We start from the raw sequence: 24,361 nt of genomic DNA, 5'->3' as shown, positions 1-24,361 counted from the left end.
GCAACTTTGATAAATTGTATGTCAGGATAAAAGTTGCTGATTTCTAGAGCTCACCATCAACCCTTTTTTATGAAACCCTTACTTCAGTGACATACTCACTTTTACAGTCATGTTGGAGTTTCTTGGTTTCTTTATCCATAGTGTTCCAGCATGTCACAACTCCTTTACAACAATTTAGCTCAGTACACTGCTCATTGTTGATAGCATGTCCTCCAAGTAGTTTAGCATCTAACAACTCGTTCACTTAGGTAGCCTTAGGTGTCCTGATCAGGAGTTTGATGTTGAGCATCCTCCCAGTAGATTTAAGTTGCCCTGCACGTACCAAGTGTAGAAGTATGAAACTGGAATTTCCCTATATGTGGTGTTCGCCATCAGTGTAAGGCCTGTGAGTCCGCATCTGCAGTGCAATTTGATTCCTGTAACAGCTGACAACAAATGTCAGCATGCAGTAACCCAATTCCACAAATCAGTATCTAACCCATAAACATGTCAAGTTTTGTGGCTACAAACTATGATTTGTGGACAGCATTGGTATTCTGTTATCATTTGAAGAAAACTGCTGCAGAATCATATCCAATGCTTGTTGAAGCTTTTGGTGAACATGCTCTTTAGAAAACACAGTGTTTTGAGTGATTAAAAATATTCAAAAGATGTGATTTTGATGTGAGAAACAAAGAGTATTCGAAGCCACCAAAAAATTTGAAGACAATGAATTGTAGGTCTTACTGGGTGAAAGTGATACTCAAGCTCAACAGGACATTACGGAAAAATTGAATGTGATGCAGAAAGCCATTTCTCTTCAGTTGAAAGCTATGGGAAAGTTGCAGAAAGTAGGAAAATGGGTTCTGTACAAACTGAATGAAAGACAGCAAGAAAATCGAAAGACACTTGTGAAATGCTGAAGTGCTACTCTCCGGATACAAAAGAAAGTCGTTTCTCCATTGAGTAGTAACATGTGATGAAAAATGGATATATTTCAAGAATTCTAAGTGTTGTAAATCATGGATGAACCCAGGCAAACCATTGATATCCACTGCAAGACCAAATTGCTTCGGAAAGAAGACAATGATCTGTGTTTGGTGGAATCTGAAGTGTGTCATCTGTTGTTAGTTGCTACAACATGGTGAAACCATTAACACTGATTGCTACGAACAGCAAATAATTGATTTAAATCATGCATTATGTGACAAAAAAGAACAGAATGTGGAAAAAGACAACACAAAATCATAACACCCCATCACACACAGCAAAACAGGTCAGGGAAATGACTGAGGCATTCAGCTGGGAAATTCTAGGGAACGAAGCTTATACTCAAGACTTGGCCCCAGGCAATTATCACCTCTTTGCCTTACTGGGACACACTCTCACTGTACAATGTTGCAGTTCATATGAAAACGTGCAAAAACGGCTCGTTGACTGGTTTGCTTCAAAAGAATTGTGTTTTTGACGTGGCATTCATAGCCTTCCAGAGAGGTGGGAGAAAATTTTAAATACAATTGGAGATTATTTTCAATAAAATATTGTTTATCAGTTTCAAACAACAGGTGTATAATTATTGCAACCAAGTTACGGTTTCATACTTATACACCTGGTAGAGCTTTATGGATGTAGAAGTGTGACAGTGTAACAACAACAAGTACATTATTTGCCAGAGACTGTGGTCTGTTGTTATTAATACTTTTCCTTCACAGACATTGCAGGTGGACAGGCAACATGAAGTCTCTTTGGAGTATGGGTATTAGCGAAGTAAGCATCTACCCAGACAGAGTCCTACTTGCCTGGGTAAGCGTTTTACAACTGAGGTGAGGTGCAGCAGGTTCCCCAGAGGTTTTTGTCATTCTCACAATCCAGGCAGTTAACCCAAGATCCTTGTATCCTGTGAAACACCACATTCCACCAACCCAATGCATGGTGATCACTGAAGCATGGCCAGAACTCATGGTTACAGAAGACTAACGGTGCTCACTGGTCCCCAGATTATGAAACCCGGGTTTGACAAGTCCATACCCACCAAACAAATACTGAGCTCTTTGAATGGTGTGGCACATATGACTTTATTGGAAATACTGCAGATACAGAAGCAATAACCCCCCAGAGACAGCAAAGTATTTGGAAGAGTAGTAGAATAGAATGGACAGTGTCATGAAAACAGATTATAACAGAACACCAATGAAAGAAAAACAAAGGTAATAGAATTAGTCGAATTGTGAGTAAATTAGGTGATGCTGATGGGATTAGATTAGGAAATGAGATACTAAAAAAAGTAGTGGAGATTTGTTGTTTGGGCAGTAAAATATCATATGACAATTGAAGTGGAGAGGCTGTAAGACACAGAATGCAGACTGACAAATATAATTTCTGAAAAAGAACAATTTGTTGGAATCTAACATAAATTTAAAGTATGCACTTCCAGCATATGTTCTACCAATAAATTTAAGTACTAAGAAGTCTTTTCTGAAGGTATTTGTCTGGAGAATAACTTTACACCAAAATGAAATGATTATCAGTTCTGACACGAATAGAACAGAAGTTTTTGAAATGTGCTGCTGCAGAAGAATGCTGACATTTAGATAGGAGGGTCAAATAACTACTGGAGGAACTGAACTGAACACATGGAAAAAGAAGTTTTTGATATAACTTGACTCAAAGAAGAGTTGACATGACATACCCTAAGGCAGTGGTTGCCAACTTGGAGGTAATTACCTCCTGAACAATAAAAACAAAAGGATTTAATTGTGTTTTAGTCATGAAACTAAATTATTTTTAAAAGATCATTACTATTATCAACAAAGAGATAGAGGGGCTGGCCAGTACTTACCTCAGCTCAGTACAGCCGATAGAAACACAAAAAACAACCGAAAATTTAAGTTCCTAGAAACTTAAATTTTATGAGATTTTTCATTAATTAGTTACATTACTATTATCACTATTTTATAGTACTGTATTACTGATTACCTAAGTTATCAATCAATACAGTTTTTTCCCCAAACAACACACAGTACACCATGAGAGCTACAGCTTGTGAAAAAAATGTATGATCATTATCACCCTCATATGGTCCACTCACCACACACAAACTTTGTACTTTTCACCAAGCATTGTGATGGTAAGATTGAGACATATACCTGTGGGATGCTGTGTGTGGTTGAACCAAACATCATTATGGAGAGGGTGATGCAGAGGAAGCATTCTTTTTAACAAGTCTCTACCCTCAAGGGAATAGTTAGTTTTCTTTTCAAAGAAGGAGTTGTAGGCAGCACTGGCAATGCTCTGAGAATTACTTCACCATTCTATAGAAAAAGGTTTAAAAAAATCATCTAGACAAACTAAATATCACTGAAAAATGGAAATAGTCAATGTTCTAAAAGCCTTTTTTCACTAAACACATGTTCAGTACTATTGTGTGCTTCGTACTCTGATGCAAGTCGCTAGAGTAGTTCCTGGAGCCAAACCATGGAGGAAATGTTTCAAAGCAGTGCTTCCATCTGGAGTTCCAAGTAGGACTATTGATATTTTTAAAAATATTGGGAATCTAATATATTGATATTTTAAAAATCATCATTATCGGCTCTCAATGCCTTGGAAAAAAGTATCAAAATATTGACGGCAAAAATACCAATGTACCGAGCTATAAAAATATCAGCTGCACACTGTAAAAATATTGCCGGTTTTATAGCTGTATATTTAAGAATTGATTTGTTATTAGATATTCTCTACATCAACAAGCTGTCAGCCTGCTTACCCCCATTAGCTTAAGAATTGTAAGGAAAATGATGCACATTTACGTTTGGTGATAACCACTTTTCTAACGGTGGTAACTGCATGTCAATGGCACAATGCAAAGTGTCTGATCAGTCCATCTTTGGGTTTTTGTCACCTGTTTTTTCATTTCTGCCCACACCAGTGACCTAGCAGCTGTAGAGTCAAAACTGCGTGGTGAAGTTAAATGTTGCTATTTCTGTTGGTAGTGCTAAGCACTGATTACATTGGCATTTCCCCTCACGTCTCCACCCACCACAAAGACCAATTTGTCATTTATATTATTGTTCCACATTTTCAGCAATGCCGATGTGAAGAAATAGCATGGTAATTGTCTTAAAAAATGTCTTTTAATACAACTCGTGTGCTATTTCTTTATATTGGAAGTCTTGTTATTCCATTCACACTACCCCTCCCTGGTGCAATTGGACTTCTCCTCTGTGCCATCTACACTTGCTTCTCACAGTCAATCAAAAGAAGGCAAACACGACCTTTGTTCCACAAGATTTGAACAATATTGTTGATCTATGAAACCATTCTGTGTAATTCCAATGCATGCAATTGATTTCTTTGATTTGGTAAGCTGCTGACACACTGTTTGTCAATGCACGTGTGTAAGATCTCCAAGTGCAGTATGATCAAAGAGTCTTGTATTCATTTGTCTGAAATAGCTATTAAAAATTCTTACTCTGAAACAGAAGAATGGAAAAATGTCAGTGTGTTAAAAAGAGGGAAGACCATGGCCAATACATGTCTTGATGTACCTCATCTGAAAGATCAGCAATGTTCATCAATTGCAAAACAGAAAGGCCTGTTAATGATGTCATTTCTTTCTCAATAGTGCAGGGAGTTCTACAGTCAACTTCACAGCATCTGATCCTTAGAATGGAATTGTATAAGAAGCAGAAGGCATATTGAGGGAGGCTTTTTCTTGAAATTAATTTTGTTATTCTTCTGTAAAAAAAATTACAAAATATGAGAATGACTTAAAACATTATTGCTGAATCTCTGTACTTTTATTATCACAAATAAAATAAAGGACCTCATGGCACTTGAAACAAACTTTCTTATTGTTACTTAAAACTAGTCAGCTCCTTGGTACGGTACTTAGAACGTTCATCATAAATTATTTATTTTATAATTTATAACATATTTTCTGCAGTGAGCAACACAAATCTGTGATATCAGACTACTACTCAATCTTTTGCACACGGCAAAAGAGATGCAATGCTTTTTGATTCTCCTGGCAAATGTGAGATTTGACACTTCATTTTTCTTGCGTTATTTTAAAAAAAAGTGTTTAAAGAATTTTTTCTGAAGTATAGTTAAATACATTGTAAACCAGTGTCCTAAGGCATCACAGAATCAACAATGCGGTGATGAAGGGAAGAGTTAGGGGTAAAAATTTTAGATCAAAGGATGAACACAATATGCAGGTTCAAATGAATGTAAGTTGCAGCAGTTATTCAGAGATGAAGAGGCATGTACAGTATACAAAGAATTAAGGAAGATTGGAGTTTAATGTCCTGTATACAGCATGATCATTAGAGACATAGCACAAGGTTCGATTACAAAAGGATGGGGAAGGAAATCAGCCATGCATTTTTCTAAAGAACCATCCCAGCATTTGCCTAGAGCAATTTAGGAAAGTCAAGTAAAACCTAAATCTGGACGGTTGGATGGGTATTTGAACCATTGTTCTCCCAAATGCAAATGTGAATCCAATGTGCTGACCACTGTGCCACCTTGCTCGGTGTACAGGATACAGTAGCACACAGTTCAGACTGAACATCATAACAATAACAAATACCTGTTTGAAATCCAGAATACTTTCTAGTATGATAGCAATTCTCTTCCTTCCCTTCACCTGTCCTAAGTAACTGAAGGCGGCTTCTGCTCCCTATAGCATCTTATGACATTGCAAAGGAGTCAGTACACAATTCATGGTCAATCAGGTTTAGTCTGCAGCTAACAGGAATGCAACAATCTTCAAAGGAAACAGCCATCTACATCTGTTTTCAGTGCACTACTGGTATTCATGCAGCTTTTCAATAGACGCTTCTGAGTGCAATGTAGCTAACAGGGACTTTCAGTCCTTTAATCTAGACAGTGAGACAATCTGCAGAAAGACAGAGTATGGTTTTAATTTTCCTTTGGATTGATACAGACTTCCAAATTCCCACCCAATGCCAGATGGGAGCCTGTTTGGTATCCTTGCCACAGCACAACATGGATTTAGGAAAAGACTATCATCTGACCTCATCATTTTTGAAATTGCGAGTATAGTGCTCCGTTGGTAACACATTACCTTGGCCTCTCCTAGACTCATAAAATTAATTTACAGCTCCTGTCTATATGCACTAGAGGCACACCACACAAATGGCTCATGTCTTGCCTGAGCAGGTGAATATTGTTGATTGAAATTCAGCTTTAATAGAATGCCAATTTATTTAAATAAACACTGTACTGACTACCAGGACACTGAATGTAACAATAATGGAACTTCCTGGATGGAAAAATATATAAAATAAGGGAAAGGCAACCATTCATTTCAGAACTGGTATATGGCACACAGAGAAATGTAATTGATTGAAAACAATTAACACTAGCTTTTGAGCTCTTGTTCTGTTTCTTCCTGAAAACAAACTCTCTCTCTCTCTCTCTCTCTCTCTCTCTCTCTCTCTCCCTCTCTCCAGAAGCACTGATGCACTGATTCAGTTATTAATGAGAAGCACATAGCACTGTCTTTCAGTGATTTGAGAAAATTGGTTTGTATTAGTAACTGTTATATTAGAACTGACCAGTTACCTTCATTACTAAATCTGCCTAACTAAAGAACCTATATGTTCTGCATGTAAGACTGCAGTTAAATTTGTAACCTCAGGTAGGATAAGTTATTTATTAATTCATTCACAGTCATTCATTGTGGACAGTCTACCCCATCAAGAATTAGTACCTGATGGAATATGGAACAAGTCATAAAGCAATTACCATAAATTTAATGAGTATATTGTTTAACAGTAATATGTCACTGTACTGGTTACTGGTATTTGTGCTTGCACGTCTATAATTTAACACATTAAATTAAAAGTGAAGTCTCTACTCAGAAATAAGCTGCTGTTAATTTTCTGCTGGTAATTCTACTTTGAAATGAGAGCATAATGGTAAGCAATATGAAACAATGTAGACATTACCTTAGTTCACACTTTTGTAAAAAGCAAGTATGGGAAATTCACAGCAAGAACTCGAGGAGATTAATGGGAATCATTCTATAACAATTGCAGCATTATAGTTACTCAGTAAACCTGGATATTTGAGAAGAAAATGCAGAGCATTTGTATGTAGTGCGCTATTTGGAATATATTACACAGTACCCATTAAAGTAATTTTCATCCAACTGGCAAATTTATTTAAAATGCATCAATTATTCTTTTTTGTCAAAACTAAATCAAGTACTTGATATGATATCCACTCCAACGAGCAACATTCTCATATGTGGAGACCTAAACACAGACAAACTGAATCCAAACTCTACCTGGGAATCATTAATAAGTGTTACCCAAAGTTTCAAGTTAGTGCCAAGGGCTAACAGTGCAACAAGAATAACAAACCATTCAAAGACAGCTATTGATCAGGTTTTAACAGATTTAGATAAAGAAACTGTAGTGTATATGTTGTTGAGCTAGGATTATCTGACCATGCTGGTCAAATTATAAATATAAAAATGACTACAGAAAGAACAAAGAAAATATAAGTATATAGGCAAAATTTTTCCAAACCAAAAAGGCAGGAGTTTGCTAAACAAATAGCAGATGAAACATGGGAAACAGTATATTAAGAGGTAGATGCAAATGATAAATTCAAGAACTTAATGACACTATTCAAAATAAAATTTGAAGAGATCTTTCTTAAAAGTGTTATGTCCATTCTCAACAGCTGAACAAAACAAATGAGTGACAAAAGGTATCAAAAAATCATCTCCAACACTGAAGTACCTCAGCTCTACCAAACCAAACACAGTCAAACAAATCCATCTTTCTCTCTTTTTTATAAAAGGTATAGGAAAACATACAGGGAAGTGTTGTGTACTGCTAAGAGGGCTCACAACACCAAACTGTTGCTGAGTGTTTGGAGAAAAAAAAGTAAAACAGGAAACTGTGTCAAACATTAAAAGAAGAGATTCTGATAAAAGATCCAAAATATTTGGCAAACTATATAAACGATTTTTTCAGCAGTATAGGTACAAAATTACAGCAAAAATTGCTAAAAGCCCCTCAGATCACAAATCTAAACAAAAGTGTATCACATTCTATGGTATTGCTGCCCACAACAAAGGAAGAAGTCTACAAAGTAGTTTGCAAACTGAAAAATAAAAATTCAGCTGGTTTAGATGAAGTTCCAGTTTTTTCTAATTAAAGACTATTTAGAGAGCCTGTTATCATCATTATTTAATATTATAAACCAATCATTCAAGCAGGGTCACTTTCCTGACTACTTAAAATATGCTAAAATACTGCCTCTCTTCAAAAAAGGAGACACAGGAAATATAGAAAATTATAGGCCACTGTCACTGCTCTCAGGCTTTGCAAAAATAATAGAAACTATTGTGAAAGATAGACTTGTGAGCTGCTTAAATAAGCACAACCTCCTAGCCAAGGACCAGTTTGGATTCTGAACAGGGAAAGGCATAGAAGCAGCAACAGCATATCTCACTAAATATATCCAAGAAGCACTCGATAAAGGAAACTATACAACAGGTATATTTCTCGATCTAACCAATGCTTTTGACACAGTGGATCACAAAATACTGTTAGTTAAGCTAGATGAACTGAGAATAAGGGGGGTTGTAAAAAAATGGTTCCAGTCATATCTAGAAAATAGAATACAGATGACTGAAATAATACATTTATCATGTAACTCCAACTGTACTGAAAAATATATTTCATACCCCAAATATATAAATATAAGTGTACTATAGTGTAGTGTCCAAGGTCCAGTACTATTTCTATATAGGTGTACCACAGGGTAGTGTCCTAGGTCCAGTACAATTTCTAATTTATATTAATGATTTCCCACAAATATAAAGCATGGACATACAATATTGTTTGCAGATGACCCTAATGTGCTAATCAGTGACACATCACATGTATATCTAAGAGAGAAAGCTGAAGAAACACTAAAAAGTGTATATGAATGGGCAGCTAACAACAAAGTCACGCTTAATATTAAGAAAACAAGTGCTATGAACTTTTACATAAACAAAAAACCACATTATAATAACCTGAAGTTACGTAATGAAACCGTAAAATGCGTGGAAGGCACAAAATTTCTTGGCATGCAAGTTGATAGTCAGTTGAAGTGGGAAGACCATGTAAAAATACTCCATAACAGAATCTCTACAGCATGCTATGCCCTCAGAGTTCTTACTCCAGCATGCGATATTTCATGTATTAGATCAGTATACTTCCTGTAAGAAATTTTGGTCTTTGTCAAAGCAGTAGGTGGATCAAAACAAAATGTCCAGACACTCTAAGACCAAAATGGTACTGAAACAGAGGATGACAGCTAAAGGCCGAAATACTAAGGGGCAAGGCCGCTGGCCCTGATGGGATACCAGTTCGATTTTACACAGAGTATGCGAAGGAATTTGGCCCCCCCTCTTGCAACAGTGTACCGTAGGTCTCTAGAAGAGTGTAGTCTTCCAGAGCATTGGAAAAGAGCACAGGTCATCCCCATTTTCAAGAAGGGACGTCGAACAGATGTGCAGGACTATAGACCTATATCTCTATCATCGATCAGTTGTAGAATTTTGAAACACGTATTATGTTCAAGTACAATGACTTGTCTGAAGACTAGAAATCTACTCTGTAGGAATCAACATGGGTTTCGAAAAAGATGATCGTGTGAAACCCAGCTCAAGCTATTCATTCAAGATACTCAGAGGGCCATAGACACGGGTTCCCAGGTAGATGCCATGTTTCTTGACTTCCGCAAGGCATTCGATACAGTTCCCCACAGTCGTTTATTAAACAAAGTAAGAGCCTATGGGCTATCAGACTGATTGTGTGATTGGATTGAAGAGTTCCCAGATAACAGCATGTCATTCTCAACCGAGAAAAGTCTTCTGAAGTAAGAGTGATTTCAGGTGTGCCACAGGGGCGTGTCATGGGACCATTGCTATTCACAATATGCATAAATGACCTTGTGATCAAATATTGGAAGTTCACTTTACGGATGATGCTGTAGTATATCGAAAGGTTGTAACAATGGAAAATTGTACTGAAATGCAGGAGGATCTGCAATGAATTGATGCATGGTGCAGGAAATGGCAATTGAATCTCAATGTAGACAAGTGTAATGTGCTGCGAATACACTGAAAGAAAGATCCTTTATCACTTAGCTACAATATAATAGCAGCTCAGCAACTGGAAGCAGTTAATTCCAAAAACTATCTGGGAGTAGGCATTAGGAGTGATTTAAAATGGAATGATCATATAAAGTTGATCGTCGGTAAAGCAGAAGCCAGACTGAGATTCACTGGATGAATCCAAAGGAAATGCAATCCACAAACAAAGGAAGTAGGTTACAATACACTTGTTGGCCCACTGCTTGAATATTGATCACCAGTGTGGGATCCGTACAAGATAGGGTTGATAGAAGAAATAGAGAAGATCCAATGGAGAGCAGCGCGCTTCGTTACAGGACCATTTAGTAAATGCGAAAGCATTACAGAGATGATAGATAAACTCCAGTCAAAGACTCTGCAGGAGAGATGCTCAGTAGCTCAGTATGGGATTTTGTTTTAAGTTTTGAGAACATATCTTCACCGAGGAGTCAAGCAGTATACTGCTACCTCCTATGTAAATCTTGCGAAGAGACAATGAGGATAAAATCAGAGAGATTAGAGCCCGCACAGAGGCATACCGACAATCTTTCTTTCCACGAACAATACGAGACTGAAACAGAAAGGAGAACCGACAGAGGTACTCAAAGTACCCTCCACCACACACTGTCAGGGGTACGGATGTAAATGTAGATGTATATCCAATCTGTTATTAGTTATGGGATAATATTCTAGGCAGTGAACAGGAAAAATTTCAAAGCTATATTCAGTTTGCAGAAAAGAGCAGTATGTGTAATGACCAAGAGTGGCAACACGGCTCACTGCCTTGAACTTTTTAAAATGCTGGAAATCTTAATTGTCCCATGTGAATATATTTTTCAGAATGTTATATACATTAAAAAAATATTGGATACTATGTTAACAATGGTTCTGTACATGGTTACAAAACTAGGAACTGCAATAATTTACATCTAGATAGAAAAAAATAAAGATAAAATGCAACAGAGTCTACTGTCCAATGTCATCAAATTATATAATAAATTACCACAAAACATAAAAGACATAGAGACAATCTCCTCCTTCACAGAAAAACTAAAAAATTTTTCACAAAATGAAAGTTACTATACAGTAATGGAGTACTTGAATTAAAAAAGGAAGCCTGAAAAATGTAAATTAGATTATAAGAAAATTTCACTGTCAACTATTGTGTAAGAAACAAATTAAACTGTTAAATTGTCTATTATTCAATGACGAAATCCATACAATGTAAATTGTTTCACGGATTAATAAAGTAAAATAAATCAAATCAAATCATCCTTCTGTTTATACAACTGACAAATCTTAAAACAGAGTACCAAAAGTGAAACCTCTTTTAAAAATCTGACAGCACTTTGGTGTAAAGTGTGAGAATTTATCTCCAAATATGTTGAACCAGTTGCAGCATAATTTTCCATAACATACACTTTATTAAAACACTTTGTTTTAAGACATGTTTATAATGTTAGCTATCATTTTGATCAATTACAGGTTTTACTTTATTATTATCTGAAGACCCAAAAATGTAGAAGTTAATGCAAGCACCTCTCCTGGTCCACCATAATAGACTGAAGCAACACAATCCCTGTGGACTGTATACCACCAACTTCTTTTTACAGCTAAGAACAATATTGCATGTTAACACAAATGTAGAGCACCAATCTTTTTATTGGTGGGCTCTTTCAGTTTCTGACGCTTACAGAATTCCTCCAACTGTCAGTATGGAGACCACAAGATGGATATGGCGGCAGAATCAGAGTCATATCACAAGCTGATTTCACAATAACATAGATTCACCACTATTTGTACTACTGCTTAAAAATTCACAACTTAGAACAAGTATCAAAAACATACTACATTTTGTGTTTCTTTGCGTTGTGTTTCTTAAGACTGCTGGATATGTCAAAACTTTTACCACAAATTTGACAGATGTATGGAGGCCCTTCTGTATCAGTACATATGTGACTCTTCAAACCTCTAGCCTGAGTAAAAGCCCTGCCACAATGTTCACAACCAAAGGGACGTTCTCCTGTATGCATTCGTTTATGTCTTTCCAACCCACTTAACCTATCAAAAGATTTACCACAATTTTCACAGTCAAATGTTGGTAATGGTCCTATCATTCCTGTTCGCCTACGTCTCCTAAATTTACCACTCCGTTTACGACAAACTTCACAACTTCGTTTTCTCTCTCCATCACGTCTCACCACAGTTAAAGCACGAGATTCTGTAAAAGTTCCACCACAGTCATCACAAGTATACACTTTCTTTTTTTCATGAATTTTCCTGTGTTCCTTCATACGAATAGACACAGTGAAAGTTCTTCCACAGATATCACAACTGTATGGTCTTTCTCCAGTGTGCTGACGTTTGTGCCTCTTGAGATTGCAAGGGTCTTTAAAACCTTTACCACAGAATTCACAGCAGTAAGGCACTTCCCCTGTGTGTGTGCGTTTGTGACTCTCAAGTCGGTCAGATCTATTGTATGATTTGCCGCAGACATCACAACTATATGGTAGTTCCCCAGTGTGTATAAGTTCATGTCGCTTCATATGGCATAACTGTCTGAAAGATTTACCACACACATTGCATTTATATGGATGCACACCCGAGTGTGAATTTGCATGTCTTGCCAATCTGAATGATTCAGTGAAAGATTTTCCACACACTTCACACTTGTATGGGCGTGGTTTTACCTGCTGACATTTGCGTTCTTCAGCCTCAGCATCTTCACTCACAGATGAGGCAGTTGTCTCAATTTCTGTAGCATGTTCTGACAGGTGTACTGTAAGGAATTCTTTTGATTTGAATCTTTTTTGACATATTTCACAAAACCACCACTCCAATGCTATGCTTTTGAATGTCTCCACTCCGGCTGACAGAAATGGTCTCCTTTTATCATTCAAAGAATGCTTTCTCAAGCTTATTGCATCAGGAAATATCTCGCCACAGCGTTTGCAGATGTAGGCTGATGGTTGCAAACTGTCAACACTGATAACGCCACTTGAATTTGTAAGACCTTCCCTTGATTTATCAATACACTTTCCAGAAGCTCTCTGCAGTACCCTATAAAATTAAGGATAACAATGAAAAACAGTACAAAATTTTAAACTGTATATATTTCTTAAAAGTTAAGTGAACTAACTGTAGAGGACAAGAAACATGCATGCAAGACCCCCCCCTCTCCCCCCCCCCCCCCCACCGTCACCAAAAATACACACACACACACACACACACAATATCTGCTGTGGCAGGCCCATATGACAGAAAGTAGCTTGGTACCTCCTTAGCATTCAATAAGAGAATTATTTCATGAAAAATGAAATCATGGAAGCTCTAGGTTGGATTAACAACACTATCAGAAAAAGGATAGATTGCTACTCACAGCAAAGATGACATGTTGAGTTTCTGACCAGCACAATGAAAAGACTGTTACATATTAATAGCTTTTAGACAAAGCCTTCTTCAGCAAAGAAAACAAACACAAATTCACACAATGAGACCCACCTCATGTACATATGAGCGCTTACACAGGCAGGAGTGGGGCAGGAAAGGGAAGAGATAACAGGTTACAGGTGGAGGGAGAGAAAGCCCTGCCTACCAGGGAGTGCAGGGACTAGAGACTCCCAAGCACAGAGCCAGGAGGTGGGGTGCGGTGGTGGGGGGAAAGGGAAGCAGAACAGGAGAGGATCAGGGAAGAGATAAGAACATGCAGGTACATTGGTAGAGGGTGCCACCCTAAGAGGGTGAGGGAATGCGAAAAGGACAGAGGTGATAGAATGAGAGTATGTAAACTGTTGGGTGGAGACTATGTCTAATAGACTTTTCTATCTGCAACTCTGTGGGTCATGTTTATTGTGAGTAGCAATCTATTATTTTCCTAATACTCTTGTTATTTCTTGAAAATGCATGCAAGCTGCACTTAGCATGTGTTTACAGATAACAAGAATTAAATATATTTATTATTGTGTCCTTCTTATAAACAGCAGCGTACAATCTCATCCAGTAACATTTCATATTTGCTAAGGCCACAACTTGCATTGTCAATATCTCTCCACCTCCTTTTCCTTGTTTCATCACAGTAATTGCTTGGCTATCAATGTCTCCAATTTTGAGCCATTTGGATGACTATTTAGGATGGAAATGTACTTCAGGATGTGGGCAACGATCAACTTCACATATACATCTCTATCATAGATGATGGATTATTTGGTATCCAGACACTGACAAGAGTGTCATAGAAAATCAAAACATTGTGTAAATTGTACCACCATTACAAGCATCAGTGTGTATTGTCATACAAATTTTAAGTTTATTTCAGACTTTATTAAAAGGTAACTTAAAGTCAACCAGGAGTACAACAAATGTAAAATAATTCTGGATGCCTGGAACATACAAGTCAAGTCTAATTCTGAGAAAGTACTGACATCTGCTGCAATCTAGGTGCCACTTGATACAAACAAATGGATCACAAAAGCTATTCAATTCAATCATATACTATGGTCCTGAAATTCACACCCAAGTTCTTTGGTAGCTGATGTGTCATTGGATTTTAAAAGAAAAACAATCTACTTCAAAATAACAACAATCTAAGGAAACACTAGATTGCACCTTACTGTAAATAATTATGATAAGTATGTATGCAAGGCAAAATCTGGTTTCGGGCAGCCAGAGACAGTGATCACACGTGTGCGAGTTGCATTTGCGTGAATGTGTGTGTTTTCTAATACAGAAGGCCTCTTAGCCAAAATCTTACTTGTTTAGCAGTCTTTTTGTTGGGCCTGTCTGGAACTCAGCATCTCCACTATATGGTGAGTAGCATCTATTCTTTTCATCATACAGTTATAGCACTACTACAGGTTGAAGAACCTATTACAGAGTTATGGTAGTTAAGTCAACTCTTTGCTAAATGTACTTAAATCTGTTTCTAATGTGAGATAATATGAGTGACTTACAAGAAGACTAATGTTTATGTGATAAATGTGAATTTTGTTCTTTATGAAGCTCAAATATACCAATAGTTGTTGAAAAGTATTCTTCGAGTACCTAATTATTTCACAAATAGAGAGAGAGTCTTTAAGGTTCCAGTAACTAGCATCATTCTTCAGAGAAGAAGCTTATAGAGATTCCAGAAGCCGGATAACCAGAGAAGAATATAGGCTGTGTACACCAAATAAGTCGCTGTGTACACCAAGTAAGTCAACTTGTATAAGAAAAGGGGGAAGTCTGCACATACACTTTCCAAATTCTTGTCCTCAAGATGTTAGAATGTGGCGACTGGTGTGAAAGGACAGAAGAAGACAGGAATTTTGAGACAAAAACGAGATAAGAAGATATCATGTCTTGCCATAGCAACTGAGCATAATGAGACAAAAGAATCATTCCAAGAAATTTAATTAAGCCCAAAGTATCAGATGGATAAAATTTATGAATGTAAAAAAGGAGAAGACTTAAGAAAGTCACAATGTTAAAAACTGGATAGAAGATCTTGACACATTAGACTAAGAAGAGATACACCTAGAAAGATATGACCAAGACGATCTGGTGCAGGGAGTATACAGCTCTCACACACGCATCATAAGGATGCAGACATGTAAACCAGCCTACATCCGATGTCGCTGGCACCAGCTGCTGTACACCAGTGCTGACCTGCCGTCACATCCACTCACCTACACTGCCAAAAGTCTATGCTAAGTGAGTGCGAAACAAAACTTTAGTACCTTAGCAAGAAGTGATACAAATTATTGAGTGAACTTTATTAGTGTAGTTATTACACTTAAAGTTAATTTTTAAATGGTCACAAGGTCTAAAGCTTGTAAAAATATGGATAACGAACAGCAAGTTGAGGAAACTTCAGAACCAGTCATGGCAATGAAAATTAGTAAAGAAGGGCCAGATTGGTCTGAGTAGGTAAATATTATCAAAAATCAATTAAATGAAGCCTTAAATGCTCAGAGTCTGCAGTTAAATGCTAAATTAGATGCTCAGATGGAACTTTAAATGCTAAATTGGGTGTTCAGTATGAAACTTTAGGATTGTTAAGTGCCAAGGTAAATCCACAAACTAAAGAATTTAGTAATCTGTGTGAAGGCATGGGAGATTTGAAGACTGAGTTCAACACTTTAAATACTAAAGTAGAGAATTTTAGGATAGATTTAAAAGAATGAACTGACTAGTTCCTTGCACATTCATGTAAATCAAATGTTCACTGACCATGGTAGAAAACAGAATGAGAATTCCAGGAGTTATAAAAAAAAACTTAGATTGAGGACAGATGCAATAATGTAGAATCAGAAATCAATGAAAAATTAGGATCTTCCGAAAATGTGTGAAATGTTTAATTGAATGGTGTACTGCAGGGACTGAGTACTTTAAAAGAGAGAGTAGATAAGCAGAGTGAATTAATGCCTGTCATTCAATCATAAATAACAGGTGTAAGTACACGAGTGGATAATGTAGAAAAAAGCTTTAAAGAGAAAATCGCAAACTATTATATTGTAAATGTAAGTAGTTTGGAAGAACGAGTTGAAGAAATTATAGAAAGAAAAGTTACCACGAGAATAACATTTGGGAACCTGTCGCCTATGGCTTCTTCTAAACTTACTGATACCAGGAAGGGCATAGATGAACTCTGGAGAGAATTCAAACTTATTCAGGAACAAGTAGAAAAATGAGTAACTTCACCTAACGTGGTGTTAACCAGTGAAGCAGTTACTGATTTGCAATTGGGAGCTCATTTGGGTTTATTGAGACAATTTCCTAAATTTAAGCCCGACAGAGAGGTACATCCAACACATTTTTTTGAAAAGGTTTAACCAGGCTTTGCGAAATTGACGTAAATGATTGGAGTTGTTGCTTTTGCACAGGCCTGCTGCAGCATCCAAACTGCTGTCGAGATTGTACTACTGTAGTAACTGAAGATCCATGTAATTTGCCAGCTGAAGATGGGTAAAAACCCGAAATGTATATTGGCGTAAATAAAAAACGCATTAAAAAAGTGGCTGGTTGCCGTATTTTTTCAGTGAAATATCATTATCCACGGCCACGGAGCTCAACAGTCCAAATAAAATGGACAAATTGAAATTGGTAAGATTCTAAAAAGATCGAATTTGCTGTGGGTTACCTTCTAGGAGAAGCCTCAGAATGGGGAACCATAAATATTGAGACCTTTTCCTCTTGGGGAGATTTCCAAAAGACATTTAAAGAGAAGTATTGGCATGCAAGTGCACAAGAAAAGTTAATATCAGATCCATGGGACCCGGGTGGAGTCATATATCTCCCAAGGATGTTAACATTCTGTGGTAATGGGCAGAATGACGACCATCGGATCCTGAGTTGTTTTTGGTGTTTCTTCCAAAATAGTTTCGCTGCATCGAATTCCTTTAAAATCTTAAACTACTCTGTCATCATTAAACTATCCTGTAATCTTATATCTTAGAAAAATGGATATTACAGTCAAATAAAAAAACAATCCTACAGAATCACAGGTAAAAAGTGATATTTAGATCAATTGAACTGAATGGAATATTATGTGTTTTACAAAATATAATATTGTGTGACTAGCTGAACAACTAATATACCATAGACTATAGATTTTCTATTTTGTATAGAATATTTTATACCTTTTGTGAGATGTGATATAAATGGGAAGGTTTGTATTAAGTTTGAAAGTGATGGGTGTTGTGATAAAAGCATGGTTTTCAAGGGCAAATAAACCATGGCTAACACAAAACACACATCACACCTTTCAGACAACCCTCACAAATAAGTGTGCCTGATTCTTCACCATTTGATGTTTCCATAGGGTTGCTAAGATTTCCTTCGGACACCTCAAGGGTAAAGGTGGGAATGTCCATTCTGTAGGAGATGATTTAACACCAAACCTCCTCCGGTGTCTCACTCAAGTACCTGAGGGGTAGGGTTCCTGGGGAAGGATTTCCTGTCTTTGGGGCTATTTTCTTTCTCTTCTCAGATCTCAGCAATCATATCTATTTTTTCCTTTCTTACTTCTCATATGGGAACCTATCTATTTTTTCCCTCTTTCCATATTCACAAACTTCTATCGCTGAAGACCTTTCTTGTTTCCCTGGTTTAGAACAACCTACATCTTAAATTTAGATAAGAAGGCTGAAGAATCAGACTACATGAAGACACATCCGCATACACACAAGAATACCCTTACACACAAACATTGAAATTACAGACTAGAAACCTACTGTGATGTGAGAACCGCCAGGTGTTGTAGGGGAAAGAATGCGTGTACATAAGAAAATATGCACATACAAATATATATAAAACTATCATACATATACATAAGTATATAAAACCTAGTAACATTCTACATCAAGTATACATAAGGAGGAGGCATGAGGAAAAGAAAAAGAATGCAAACAAGAATGGAATTGATTGTGATAGTCATTTAAGAAAAGTCAGTATAATAAATATTCTGAAATTTGATGAATAGTAGGACTTGAATTATAGGTAGACATAGTATCTACTAAGAGTATGCAAGTTGAGAAGTAGAGGAGGACTCTATGCATTAAATTAAAACGTGAATGTGAAGTGTAGAGTAGATTTGTAGCTTTACCAAAATTACTTGATTATAGTATACATAGAAACGTATACTAGGGTAATGGACCGTGGACCCTACTCAGAAAGATTAAGGAAGACATATCCTGCATTTACTAAATATAAAGGAGAGGCATACCTACATGGAGATAGGACAACCTGTGGCCTAAAAAATAGGAATGGTTTATAAAGGGGTGTACCTACCAGAATGGAAAGAGGAAGTGCTCTCATAAGGTCAACCACAAGCAAAGTATAAAATCTGGTAGGGATTATTCTGGAAAGTTTGAATTCTATGCACAATGAGCATTAATACATTTCATGGAAGTTTAAGAGTGTCTAGATAACACTTTCATTTTGCCGGGAGTGCCTCCAAACTATGAAGAATAATAAAAATAGTACATACTAAGGAAAGGTAGTACAATCAATGAGAACAGAAAGTAGATTACTCATGTGTCACAAATATCTGGAGCTTACAATTGGATAAAGTGGAGAAAGGGAGTCCTAATAATTCCTAAATATTAGAAAAATTGAGTAAAACCTTGCACAAATGCTCATGTTTAAACAAAGTAGAGCAAGAAAACAGTAGAAAAGACTGTAAGTAGAAGCCTGTTTAACAGAGTCCAAAGAATTGCAGTTGAAAAAAATATGTATATAAACATGTAGAAGAAAAGTATATGGTTATGATATGTAATGTTGTTATGGCTGATGTTATTTACATAATGATTATGTAAAAAATATCATGTGTTCAATCTGAGGAGGGGAATATGTAGTGTTTTGAGAATTTCTGTGTAAATTCTAGAACCACTTGGCCCTCTACCATCTCAAACACACAATATTTTAGATGTGAGAGTGGGATGCTAGAACCCCATCTATTGCGCATCACATGTTTGTGTGTGCAGGTGTGAAATCAGTCATGCGTGGAAGGTAGACGTGGCGAACAAACGGCGCTGACAAGTACTTGTCGGGTGATCGATGGAAGTTCTAGTGAAAGTATACGGAAGAACTGTGGAACTCCTAGGTTCTTCTGTGCTAATTGTATCAGTGACCATTGTTATAAATAACAAGAACAATTGAGATTCTGAAGTCTAAAAAAAAAAAAACTCTTATCTTGGGCCTGCTGGAGGCAAGACGTATTTTATGATTTGTTTGTAATAGAGTTATGGTGGTTAAGCCAACTCTTTGCTAAATGTACCTAAATCTGTTTCTAATGTGAGATAATATGAGTGATTTACAAGAAGTCTTAATGTTTATGTGAGAAGTGTGAATTTTGTTCTTTATGAAGCTCAAATATACCGATAAGTATTCTTCAAGTATCTAATTACTTTGGAAGTAGAGAAAGAGTCTTTAAGGTTCCTGTAACTAGCACCATTCTTCAGAGAAGAAGTTTATAGAAATTCCAGAAGCTGGCTGTGTACACCAAGTCAGTCAACTTGTATAAAAGAAGTGGGAAGTTGGCACATACACTTCCCACATTCTTGTCATCAAAATGTTAGACAACTGGTTGGCAGAGCGCAGCAACATCGCAGCAGCAGGAGACCAGGCATCAGGTGGCATGGCTTACACAGCTGGCAATGCAGCAGCAGCCACTCTCACAGTGCCCACTGATGTCAGAGCAGGCTCCCAGCACTGTCTGCTGGTATCATGCCCATTTCAGAAATGTAGCAACCAAGTACTGCACCTCTTGCTCACACCTAAACACCAGCTGAAATCAATATAGATGCACCCAGCTGCAGTACTATATTGAAGTGTCTGTCTGTAGCAGAACAAGGTGGGGGCATGTAGACACTCAATCAGATTAATCAATTTTTCCTAGAACCACACTAAGAGATCACAAGAAGGCCAAAACACTGTGTCTCATAGTGGCAAGCAATTCACCACAAAAACATATAACACCCAACATTGGGTCTTGGACTGTGTCACACATTCATGTGGAGGTTCACCATGGCTGACATCAACAAACCAATCTGGGTGCAAATTTCCACAGACACTACAAGTGGACACCGGCAGATACTGCAAGTGCCAAGTTGATCAACGTGACAACAAGTCTGAAGATAATTGGGCAGTGACAGCAGGCTGTCTTCTTCACCATTAAATCCCAGGCTAGCTCCAGACTGTTCACAGGCTGTTCTAAATAAATTTCTGGAATTATCTCAGCCATATTATCATGTCCCAGTGAGGCCTCCCATTTTGTGCTGCCTAGATCACCTTGCACCCAACAGGATTGCGATACCAAAGGCCAAGTTGAGGCAATGTTGTGACAAGGCATCGTCTGACCGTTGAGCAGTCTGTGGTCTTCTGCCTCGCATTTGATGCCTAAAAAGGATACTTTGTGGCAGACACATGGGGACTTCTGCATGCTAAATTCCAGGACAGTGGCAGACAGATTTCTGGTGCTGCATCTGCTACACTTTAGCCATGTCCCAGCAGGTGTGACTGTTTATAGCAAAATTGACCATGCAAAGATGTACACACAGATCGTATCGCACCTGGCGGTGTAGGAAAAACCGTTATTACCATTCCCCTCGGGTTCTACGAGTGCATGTTTATGATGTTTAGCCTTAAGAAAGCTGCTCAGATTTGGCACTTCTTGGATGGCATCTTGATAGGTTAACCATGCTACTTTGTGTACCATGATGACATCCTTGTGTTCCACAGGACACCCAAGCTACACCACAACCATGTAACAACTGTTTTCCAGCACCTCATAGAGGCTGGCATTGTAATCAACCTGCAATAACTGAATTTTGCAGACATTTTAAACACACCTATTGGATCTACACCTTTGCCAGACAAAGTACAGGCAATTGTGAACATGCCACAAAAAGGCCTACATCATTACCTCGGGGTGATTAAGTTCTACCCGCACAATCTGAGTAATTCTGTTGCAGTGCTCATAGCTCTGACTGCAGCACAATGCAGCCCCACTGCAAAAGGAAGGGGTCCTGTAACCTGGACTGATGAATAGAGCACAGCTTTATCTAAATATCTAAATGGTGCCTTACTGAAGCTGTACTGCTCGCCCATCCAATACATGATGTGGACTTGGCCGTCATTGTGAATACCAGCCAGTCTGATGTAGCTCACTGTCTCAACAACACATTGACAGCAGCTGGCAGCCACTTGGCTTCTTCTTGTGAAAGTTATCAACATCATCAATACCCTTGGAGCGCATGCAACCATGAGCTGCTGGCTGTGTATCAGGTGATGAAACACTTCTGCTTGTCGGTATAAGCCCACCACTTCATTACCTTCACTGAACATAAACCTATAACAGACACTTTGTGGATAAACAACACCAACCATTCACCATGCCAACTACAGCAGTTGGAGTATGTGTTGCAGATCACAGTGGGCATCTGCACATCTCATTGATGGACAATATTGTTGCAGATAGCTTGTGCAGTGACTGTGCAGTCATCTCCATCTCACTGAACTTTGAAGATGCCACACAAGAACTGGAGGGCGATGGTGAACTGGACAGCTTCTAACACATCTCCAGTGGCCTACATCTAGAATTTGTCCCAGAAGGTCTGATACAACATTATGACAGGCACATATCATCCGTTCTTTCCAGAGGGTCTCGTGCAGTGTTCAAAACTGTGTCCCCATGTTATCAAATCCAAGTGCAAACACCATGGTGTTGCTTGTGGCGCCATGTTTTGTCTAGCTTAGACTTCGAAAAACTTCTGTCAGTGGACATGCACATGCATGGCATGCCAGTGCACCAAGCCCATTTACTCTTTCCCAAGGCAGACGCTACCTCCTTACAGTGGCAGACCAGTTTACCTGCTTGCTGCAGGTGATGTCGATAGCAGACATTGCCGCTGAGATGGTCACTACTGCCTTTGTTGGCACCTGAGAGGTGCACTTTGGCTGCCCTTGCCACGTGACTACAGACAACAGCTGCCAGTTCAACTGTGTTCAAAAATGTCACCCATCTATGTGGTGTGTGGCTGAATTGCATGGCAATCTACCAACCACCTCCATCAGATGCTGAAGGCGGCCCTGATGTGACATGATACCTCCTGGATGGAGGCGCTCCTGGCTCATACTCCTTGGCCTGTGAGTGACCCTGAAGGAAAATATCAGCCCCTCACCAGCACGCCACATTTATGGCCAGTCACTCTCCATCTCCAAAGAATTCATGGAGGGATTACCGCTGCCACATGATACCTTGGCTCCACCACAAGCAGCATGCCTGCACAGTCACAGTCACATGGCTGGACTCTGACCACACCCACTGACGCGGCAAAGCACAGGCAGAGCTTTCATTCCATACAGATCTACAGTGTTGCACACAGATGTGTTACAGCTACCACTTTGGCCATCCTACTTGGCACTGCGCCACTTGATGACTCATAGTGCGAAGGCACTGGAGGTCAAGTACAAAGCAGGATGACCAAAGTCTCCAGTGACAGAGTCAAATTGGCATAATCTAGTCAGAACCAACTGCTGCGCATTTCTTCAACCTGGAGGTGGGCTTGGCAATGGACAATGCAACCAGCCATGCAGAGCCCATCCCCGCACCTGCCGGTGACACACACAAGCTGCCAGCTGTCACCAAGCAGCCATGAGCACCCCAACCGTTCCACCCAGACAGCTGCCTGGACTGCACTCCAGCCAGCGGACTATGTCACGCATGCCGGCTGCTGTGTTCACTTCAAATGCCCATGCTGCATCATAATAACGTCACACCACACAAACCAGACCACGCACCCCCCCCCTCCCCCCTGCCCCCACGCCAGATCAGCTCCATGTGATGTCACGCACTGCAGCCATTGTGACATTGTGACAACGTTGAATCACACAGCCACAATTGCGCTCATGCAGAAATCACCACAAGCATGTGAGGCACAGACATACAGGTATGCTAGCTGTAGAACATTTTCCATTCTTGCAGCTAACGAGCCCCACTCCCCTATGCAGAAGTACTGTTAGACCAAAGCTCGGCAACAACGCAGTGTCCAAGGGTGTACAGACCACAAAGAGAGATGGTAGTCAGAGCAAGCAGCTGATACTGCACGGAGTTCTATGCCATTCTTTAATCTCTTGAGCCATGGTCCACGCGGATCGAGCACAATGCACTCTACCAACCACCACACATGCAAACCAGACAGCCATCACCTGTTTGCTATGTTTCTCGTGCCAGCAAATTAAACGGTATCCATGAGTCAGCAGACAATTCACATGCTTGGCAAATCACATGACCACTGTCCTTCTGCAACTAAGAGACTGCTGCACTGCTTGTTTCATCACGGGGACCAGAGGGTTGAGCCATCCACCACTGCTGCGCGATCGCCCTCATGAGCATTTCGAGTGTGAATATTATGAGTTTTTTGGTGCATATATATTGCTGTTAATAATTGAGATGTTGCATTACCACATGTATTCAATTACCACCACCTGTGCCTATAGCTTGGACGGCAGTAATTTGGCTTATAGCGTGACAGTTTTGAAAGTGGCGAAAACCACTTGTTGCATGGTTCAACATCAGTACAAGTGTTTATTTATACATCAATAGTTAATTACACAATTTATCATGTTACTACATACAGATTTCAGACTCATCTTTCTACTCAGTGACATGTACATAACATGTTGTAAATATAATTTGTTTGTTGGTGAAGTGTTCTCGGGTTCCAGCTGGGTGGTGGT

General features: G+C 38.6%; 1 protein-coding gene across 4 annotated transcripts in view; it reads right to left on the bottom strand.

Annotated features, from left to right (window-relative positions):
- LOC126284361 (zinc finger protein 436-like) overlaps positions 1-24,361 on the bottom strand; it is a 264,952-nt gene that overhangs the window by 127,995 nt on the left and 112,596 nt on the right. The window contains exon 6 of one of the 4 annotated variants that reach the window (XM_049983234.1): positions 10,716-13,204. The exons of 1 other annotated variant lie outside the window; for it this stretch is intronic. In XM_049983234.1, the coding sequence (XP_049839191.1) occupies positions 11,992-13,204 (1,213 nt within the window). In that variant the 3' untranslated portion in view covers positions 10,716-11,991. Of the gene's footprint in view, positions 1-10,715; positions 13,205-24,361 lie in introns of those variants that run through there. 2 more of the 4 variants (XM_049983235.1, XM_049983233.1) reach the window with 2 other exon arrangements.

This window comes from Schistocerca gregaria, chromosome 8 (genome assembly GCF_023897955.1).
Source record: "Schistocerca gregaria isolate iqSchGreg1 chromosome 8, iqSchGreg1.2, whole genome shotgun sequence".
In the NCBI taxonomy this organism is placed as follows: Eukaryota; Metazoa; Arthropoda; class Insecta; order Orthoptera; family Acrididae; genus Schistocerca; species Schistocerca gregaria.
This window is presented reverse-complemented; position numbering and strand designations above follow the sequence as displayed.